Below are 9,446 nucleotides of genomic sequence, written 5' to 3'. Positions count from 1 at the left end.
ATGCGAAGTGGGTGCAATTCAGTATCAGCTGTGTGGTCGCGTTACCTGTGCTTCGCCTGCAATGCAGACAGATTCAGACGACCAGGTTACCGCGTACTGAAGACAGCTTTTACGGCTATACTTTATAAAAATACTTTTATAATATTAATGTATTTGTTTTATTACTGCAGTACGAAACTGAGCAGTACATCAACAAAGACAAATGCTATGACAAAAACAATACATCAAAAATAATATAATTAAATGCACACATCAAATAAAAGCATGAGGGCCACCGGTTTGTATCCACCATTTGACCTGCAGATATTAAACATGTATTTCAATGGTTATCCTCCAGGGGTCCCCAGACTGGTTTCTTGGGTCTGAATTGGCTGCTGACTTTAAGGAAAAAACAAAAACCAGCAGACTGAGTTGCTCTACAGGACCAGAATTGAGTCACTGCAGTAAAAAGAAAAATGTATCTATACAAAGCATTATTAATTAAACAGTATATCACTGGAACCAGTCAGAAATAGCTTGTCTAATACTGCCTGGTGGTCTAGGAGTGATTTTGAACCTGGAAGGGGGGGGGGGGGGGTCACCTAAATACTAGGGGGGTCCCGGGTCATGCTCCTCTGGGAATGTTTTTGAAATAAAGCACTTCAATGTTTATTTCTGATGACTTTTGAAAACAGAATATACTAATTACTGTGGTTGTAAGAAAGTAACATTTCCCATGTAAACTTCTAATTAATGGAAAAATGTTTATGATAAAACCTCAAATACATATTTTCTTGACCAGAGTGCTATTCCATAGGACACCTGCTAGTGAAAAAGAGCATAGCTGTATCTGTATTATTATCAGGAATTGATATAGTTCAGAGTCTGCCCTCCTGGCTGAGAGAGCCTCATCCCTCTCCTCTGTCCTGATCCTTCTAGGTCTGTCTGCAGCATTCGACAAGGTCAGCCACAAACTATTAATTTCCACTTTGGCTTAGATGGGCATTTCTGTGACTGCCCTCTCTTGGTTTGTTTCCTATCTTGCAGATAGGTCCCACCAGGTCACCTGGATGGGGTCTGTCTCTGCACCTCATCCCTTTGTTACAGGAGACCCACAGGGATATGCACTGAGGCCTCTGCTGTTTTCCATTAACACCAAATCTTTTGGGACAGTCATTAATTCACACGGCTTTTCTTATCACTGCTATGCTGATAGTACATAGCTCTTCTTCTCTTTCTCTCCCTCTGCCATACAGATCAATGAGAGAATTTCTGTCTGTCTGGTTGACATCTCAACATGGATGGCCAGGCATCACCTGAAACTCAACCTCAATAAGACCGAGCTGCTGATCATCCCATACAAGGTTTCCTTAATACGGGAGCTCTTAATCACTGTCGATGGCACCACAGTGACTTCCTTTGACTCTACATAAAGCCTGGGGGTGGTCCTGGATGACCAGCTGGACCTCAAGGAGCACATCAAGGCCATACCACAGTCCTGGAGATTCCTCCTGTACAACATCAGGAAGATTTGACCATACTTGACCACGTACTCCACCCAGCTACTTGTCCAGGCTATGGTGATCTCCCATCTTGATTACTGCATCTCCCTCCTTGCAGGCTTGCCAGCCTGTGCCATACAGATGTTTTAAAATGCTGCTTCCCAAAGGTCTTCAACCTTCCTAAGTTCTCACATGTCTTTCCCCTGCTGAGGTGACTCCACTGGCTACTGGTCACCGTAAGGATCAGGTTCAAAGTCCTGACCCTACACGCCTGCTCGACCACTCTGCTCTGCTGCAGCAGGGCGAATTGCACTCTCTGCCATCCAAGTGAATGATTCTCGCTCGTCCCTACCATGGAGCTTCTCCACCCTAGCTCCCCAGTGGTGGAATAACTCCTTTTTCTCCATGAACCACTTATTCATTGCCCATCCGCCGTGGTCTGACGATGCATCTCTTCAGACTGTACCTGGACGAATTATCACTACTCTGCAGGCTGCTCCAAATCTAGAATTGCCCTTATCACTTGTGTCCTAATTTGTTCTTGTAGCACTTTCATGTTACACTTGTATCTCCATCCAGCACTTATATTTCACTTGTATCATTATCTTGATGTTGTAGCTCGTCATCCCTCCTAGTTTAACTTACCATAACTTTCTGACCTAACCTATGCTTACTGTGTGAACTGCATTTAATGTGCTCATAGCTATGAATAACTGTTACATTATACCTTAACGGACCTGTGTTTTGCAGTTGTTCCAATGACCTTCAATATGTACTTACTGTACGTCACTTTGGATAAAAGCATCTGCCAAATAAATGTAACATAATATGAGGTTCACCAGTAAATTGTAGGAAAGTGGCACAATCATTGATTTTATTTAATCACTCGGCTAACTCCAGTTTATAGACTAGACATGTTATATGATGTTATTAAGGCAGAATATTGCTTACATTAGTGCAAATGTAGCTAGCTGTATTTGTCTGACTGGATGTGTCCAAGTTTTATCCACAACAGACACTTTTCTAAGTTTCTCTTCGGCTTGGGGAATGGAATAAAAATAATCCCCTTCCCTCCAAACTTTCAGGATAACGCATGTCAAAATTTGCAAGTTCCCTAACAGCAGCTTTTACCCACCCACAGAAGCACTGTAACTTGTAGCCAGATAGCTAACTAAAGTTGTTTTCCGCTATCAGCTATACTGTTGCAGACAATGTCAGAGCTAGATGTCAGAGGAAGTAGTATATAACAACTTTCCCAAGCAGGGATTGTGGACTGCAGTGTTAATCATTAATTTGCTGAAGGTCTACATTCTTTGCAGCATAAATTCTACAGGGCTGGACTTATTGACAGCCTCTTGGACCTATCGTGGCCTTTCCTACACATGTAAACAACTGCATCTTGCTAGCAACCACTGCGCCCTGCCTGCCTAAAAACCACATCGCATCTGTTGGCTTACAATGAAAGGTTTGAAAAGTGTAATGTGGAAACGTGTTCTCTGATGAAAATGTACAACGCAAACATTACCATGATCAGGCAACCCTACCAACTGGGCAACCAGACTAATAAGTGCTGTTATTGTGAAGCGGAAATGTATAGGAGCAACAACAGCTCAGCCGCAAAGTGGTAGGCCACAAAAGCTCACAGAACAGGATTGCCGAGTTCTGAAGCGTGCAGCATGTAAAAATCATGTCCTCAGTTGCAATACTCACTACAGAGTTCCAAATTACCTCTGGAAACAATGTCAGCACAAGAACTGTTCGTCAAGAGCTTCATGACTGAGCAGTCGCACACAAGCCTAAGTTCAGTTGTGCAATTCCAAGCGTTGGCTGCAGTGGTGTAAAACACACTGCCATTGGACTCCAGGGCAGTGGAAACAGTGTTCTCTGGAGTGATGACTCATGCTTCACTATCTGGCAGTCTGACGGATGAATCTGGGTTTGGCAGAATGCATAGTGCCAATTGCACTGACCCGAATAGTGCCAACTGTAAAGTTTGGTAGAGGAGGAATAATGGTCTGGGGGTTTTTCACAGTTTGGGCTAGGCCCCTTAATTCCAGTGAAGGGAAATCTTAATGCTACAGCATACAATGACATTCTAGAGAAGTGTGTGCTTCCAACTTTGTGGCAGCAGTTTGAGGAAGGTCCTTTCCTGTTTCAGCATGACAATGCCCCAGTGCACAAAGCGAGGTCCATAAAGAAATTGTTTACTGATTTTGGTGGGGAAGAACTTGACAGGGTGCACAAATCCTCTACCCCATCAAACACCCTTGGGATGAATTGGAATGCCGACTGTGAGCCAGGCCTTATGCCCAACATCATTGCCCAGCCTCACTAATGCTCTTGTGGCTGAATGGAAATGAATCCCTGCAGCCATGTTCCCCAATCTACAGCAGCAAAGGGGAGTCCAACTCCATATTAATGCCCAATGTTTTGGAATGAAATATTCAACAAGTACATATGGGTTTGATGTTCAGGTGTCCTCATACTTGTGTATGTAGTGTATTTGTGATTTGATGAGACTAAAGTTGAGCTCATTGACTCAAAATCAAAGCAATCTCACAAACACCATGCCTACCATCATGCACAGTGGTGTAGCATTATGCTATGGGGCTGCTTTTCAAAGGGGAAGATTGTTGCCATCAAATGTAAACCCACTAATTAATAAGGTGTAAAGCAAATGTTTGCTGGTGAGGGTGGTGATGTTTTGACTTAAAAGTTTCTGATACAATACCTATTGTATTCATACACACACAAACAGACACATACGCACGTGCACACACACACACACACACACACATACAAATATACAGGTAACAGCAAAAATAAATGAAACATTTTAGTAAATGAGATACAAAGTATACTGAAAGCAGGTGCTTCCACACAGGTCTGTTCCTGAAATAATTAAGCTATTAACATTCCATCATGTTTAGGGATTGATGAGGAATATGAAAATTAGTTTTCCTGCTACATAAATACATTTGAAGCATTTATATAGCATGAAACAGGGATGCACTTCGAGCCTCTGCCCAACAACTAGTCTATACATGGCTCTTCATCAAACAAAATGTAACAAAAATCAAATGCACACTATGTTAAATGAAGCATGTTTTTTTTTTTTTACAATTGAGATGTGATTCTCCTTAAGAATATGAAATAAAATTACTGATTGCTAAAATACTGTACATATAATGTTAATTAAAATGTTAATTAATGTTGGTTTGTAGGTTGCTATGCCATGATATGAAAAGCTGTGCCAGAACAAGTACTTTGAAAGTGGTTCTCAACAAAATGTGTTAGGAAACTTCCAAGTTAGGTGGGCCTACCATTTACTTGAGAACAAGGTGCAGTTGCCACAAAACATCTATGTGAACAAATTATTTTTTGTGTTTTCAGTCACTAACTGCATGAAGGCAGGTGATGGGGAGCTAGTGAGCTGGGGACAGGGGCGTAGGAGTGAGTTTGACATTGGGGGGGGGGAGCACATTTGTTCCCCAGCCCCTACCCTTGCTCGCCCCCACAATAATCATTAGGTAGTAGAAAAGTTAATTGGTTCCCCCATAGACAGCTAAGGGTATTAACGATGCAGACACATGCTAGCCTCATCCACTCTTACCTGCAAGAGGTTCCTTTATTTTTCTGTATGTAAGTGAGATATCTCCTAGTCAGTAAAAGGCTAACAGTAAACACGTTACCTGCTTCCCACACAACTGCAAACTTGCTCGCAAAATCTTGCAGTGCACGATTTGAATGGGGTGCATTTTTCTCCCCAATTTAGTCGTTATACCAATTCCCCGTGTGTATCACAGTCCTGGTCGATGCGCTACCCTCTGTCGGTCTGGGGAGGGTGTAGACTACCACATGCCTCCTCCGATACATGTGGAGTTGCCAGATGCTTCTTTTCACCTGACAGCGAAGAGTTTCACAACGCTATCTCCCCCAGATCCCCTCCCCGCTGAACAACCAGTAGGAGTCGCTAATGCAACGATCAGGACTCATACCCTCACCGGCTTCCCACCCACGAACATTGCCAATTGTGTTCGTAAGAACGTCTGACCAAGCCGGAAGTACCGCTGCCAGGGATTGGAATGGTACTGATACTGTACCTATTCAATCGTGTGATTGCAATCAACTGAGCTCACTGGTTAGTCGGTACCTACTGCACGATTAGAATGGGGTGATCTTTGAAAGACTGGGCGGGGGGGGGGGGGGGCTTCCATTTGATCAGATGCAACAAATTCTGTAATCTTTATTTCTGGTATGTGGACTGACAGCAATCCAGTGGGTTCAGTATATGATGATCACACAGATCACTTATCTTTTTTAAAAATCTCATTAATCACCTGGTTAAATTGCAAGTTCAGCAAAAATACATTTTCATTGTAATTAAGTATATTTTTCAGGAACCATTTCACATAGTTAATGTCACTAGATGCCTATAAGGTGTGCTGACTCATAGAGTTAATTATTATTAACTCATAGAGTTATAATTATTTTCTTAAGGTCAGAGTGTTATTAAGATCATTACAAGTCCTCCAGTTGTACAAGTAATACAGGCTACAGAGATGTCTGATGGACAACCAACAGACAGCAGAGTGAAAAAGTAGAGAAAAGGGCACAGCCCAAGATGCATTATGGCTCCTGGTCTGTATGATGCAATCTGTTATGGAATTTCCTGAATTACAAATGAAATGATAATTACATAAATACAGTTTTTTTCTTCTTCGATGTTTTGTGTGCTTTATTAACATGTTATGCAAGTGGAATGCTATGTAGTTTCAGAAGTAATAATGACATTCAAAGGTAAATTTCTCACTGCAATTTTAGAATCACCAATTAAATAAGCAACCTTTTGTTTAACAATATTGTCAAAATAAAAGTAATTTACACAAAAGTGAGTACACAGTCAGTGGACTATACTTTTAATTGAAAAAATATTAAGATGGACACATTAAATTCTTAATTTTTGTACTACATAAAATAGATGACACTTCCACAGCATATCACTTGTTTTCATTTCACTTAGCCAAATTATTCACAAGTCATCAAAAAAAAACAAAAAAAAAAACATTTTTTTTTAATACAAGAAAACTGGCTCCTAAAAGGCATTCATGCTTTTCAGCCTTTTAAAGACGGGGAGATACACTTTGCCGTTTACCAACTGATGTACAATCAGTGCTAGTGTTTTTCATGAAGAGCGACTCTCTTCAGGTGTCTCACTGGAGACCGTTCTTTATATCTTACAATATCATTCCTTCCAACTTAAACCCAAACTGACCAAATTCATGGAACTGCTTAAACACAGCTTTATGAATAATTAGAAATTCAAATACTGCTTGACATGATTCCAAAACCAATTTTTAAAGAATGAAGAAAAAAAAAAGAACACTTCAGTTGCATCTTTCAAAGCCAAAACAATTAGTGTACATCTCAAACAAAAGGGTGATTATGTTCTACTCTTGTAGCCGTTTCTACTGACAAAATACCATCTCTTATGAAAAAGGTTTTTAAATAGTTGCACACATTACTGAACAAAGTGTGTCTGCTACGTTCAATCCAAAAAAGAATAATTCTGTGGACATTTGAGGAAAAACTTTAGATGGCCTGAGGATTACAATAGCAATCAATGGTGATCATGTGATCTTAATTCACATAGGTTGTTCTCATTTTCATTAACAATAAAAAGTGCAAATTACTTGACATAAAATATTACCTCACAAAGATAAATAGTGCCAGTTCACTTTTGGAAGAACTTAAATGAGTTACACTATGTACTAGTACCATTATTTCAGTTCTGTATTTTCAAAGTTAAATTAACATTTCATTTGTGGTGGTGGGGGTCAGTAACCTTTCTACCAAGCATGATACTTGATGATCTTTACAAGCATCTTGCAAAACATATCCCATAATTCCTAGCAGCACTGTAAAATTTGCCTGTTTGCATAGTTTTCAGAAACAGGTACATTTTGTATTCAGAGTGCTGCGCTGATCCCACTGTGTGAGTGCAAAGGCTGTCTGAAATTAAGTTTAAAAAAATCAGTGAGGTGATTGGGTCAAGAAATATCAGAATAACAACTTGCTATTCATGTTAGCATAACCGTGGTAAACAAAGCAAGGCAGGCTGACTTAGCCCAGCCTGCCCGTGGGCAGACCCAGCCATTTCAGTGCACAACAGACACTCAGCCATAGTCTGCTGATGACATAGCAAAGGCTAGATCTTCAACATACATGTGCTTGTAGCAAGCTGCTGTACAGACTGAGAAACTTACAGTAAGTCCGTGTGCTTTCAATCATTGACAAGTGTAAATCAATCATGCCCTGAGAAACACTCAGACTAGATTAAATCCAATTAAATCCATGCCATTCATGGACCCTCAGTCTGCCAATTTGTCTTTATCCCCTTTTATACAAGTACACAGAAATATACAGAAGTTCTTAATAATAACATTGGCACACATTGGTAGGTCCCTCAATCACAACATCCCAGCAGAGCAACAGGAATACATGCACTACATAAAGACTGACAGATTTCAGATACACCTCGGTTTAATAATATAACCGGACATGGATTCCAAATGGACATCCCAAATTCAAAATTGTTGTCAGATTTGCTTCATTGAGTTTCTGCAGCCCAGTTTGATGTAGTATGTGCAAGTTTAATTCAGTACCCTAACTTCAGTTGGGAAGGAAGGGAGGGAGTACATAACATTGTAAAAAAATGCACAAAGCCAGGTAAAACAATGAACGAAATAACTTCAGCAACTTATTGATTATGAAAAAGTATTTGCATATGGGTTTGACCACCGGGAACAGCAGAATAATACCACCCCCCAGCTTAGGAAATACCTGCTGTCAGGTACATCAAATGAAAGGCAACACGAATGAAGGTAAGGAAGCTGGATTGTAGACTAGGCAATGAGCCAAGTGAATAAGCACTAAATTACTTTCAAACTGAAACATATTTGATTCAAATACATTTCATATTGTCATTTTTTCCCAAAACACCAGTACTCTGATTCAAATAGCACCATATTCTTATTTGAGGGCAGGAGCAATCATACATTTAGGCTGTCATACAGCTGGTTGCCAGCTTGGTGTGATTGAAGTCTGATCCCTCCCATTTCCAGTGCACTGCCGACCAGAGAATGACTGCATCTGCTGCTTTAAATGCTGCGGTTTTTTCCAGTTATTCAGCTGGGGATTTTGTATTTTTGAATAAACTGGTCAAAGGCGTCGTAAATGGCCTGCCTGCAACACACATATGAGATTATAGGTAAATTAAACAAAAAACAGGGGGGGGGGCATGAGGGGTTTTTCGAAGAGAAGGACTGTTTGCAAGAAAGAAATGTTGGTATCAATGACTGACCCCTCAACTGAAACAGGATGGCCAGGTCACAGTCAGCTAAGAAGGACCTAAGAGAGCCTGCAGAGTGATGGCAAGAGCAAAGTGTGGAGGCTTAAAAGAACTTCCCAAGATCCAAAGTCCTCCCCCTTGTTCAGCCTGGATGTTCACCCAACATCTGAAGCTCAGACTGGATAAGAGGGAACACTTCTTTCTCCTGGCAAAGTCCATGAGGATGAATACTCCAATCACAATTAATGGCTCTGTCATGTTTCCATGTCGGTCTGCCAAGAACCTTGGTGTGAAAGACCTGCAGATTCTACCACATGCAGGAGGCCAATCAGCTACTGATCCATGCCCTGGTAATTTCATGTCAATCAGCTGGAACTACTTCATCAGCCCATGCAGACCACTCTGACTGGTCCAGAATCCAGCTGCATGCCTGTCCTTCACCTTACATTCTCAACATTCAATAAATCTGAGGGTCACACCAATGTTGATTCTATTTCATACAAAATGACTTTCCATTACCAGTACTCCATGCTACTTCAAGGCAAGGCAATTATTTGCTGAGGCTGCTGTGACAGATTAGCTGAAGCCCTGTTTCTTTCTCCAGAGAATGCTCA

The 9,446-nt window shown here is 40.9% G+C and overlaps 1 protein-coding gene across 6 annotated transcripts in view; it reads right to left on the bottom strand.

Annotated features, from left to right (window-relative positions):
* Positions 1-6,372: 6,372 nt before the first annotated feature.
* The window catches only part of abhd18 (abhydrolase domain containing 18), a 24,025-nt gene continuing 20,951 nt past the window's right edge, over positions 6,373-9,446 (bottom strand). For 5 of the 6 annotated variants that reach the window (XM_035427575.1, XM_035427571.1, XM_035427570.1 and 2 more), the window contains one exon: positions 6,373-8,726. In XM_035427575.1, the coding sequence (XP_035283466.1) occupies positions 8,669-8,726 (58 nt within the window). In that variant the 3' untranslated portion in view covers positions 6,373-8,668. The remainder of the gene's footprint in view (positions 8,727-9,446) is intronic. The other variant, XM_035427574.1, reaches the window with a different exon arrangement.

The sequence above is a fragment of the Anguilla anguilla genome, chromosome 7, assembly GCF_013347855.1.
Source record: "Anguilla anguilla isolate fAngAng1 chromosome 7, fAngAng1.pri, whole genome shotgun sequence".
In the NCBI taxonomy this organism is placed as follows: Eukaryota; Metazoa; Chordata; class Actinopteri; order Anguilliformes; family Anguillidae; genus Anguilla; species Anguilla anguilla.
Note: the sequence above shows the minus strand (reverse complement) of the source record. Positions and strands in the feature narration are given on the sequence as shown.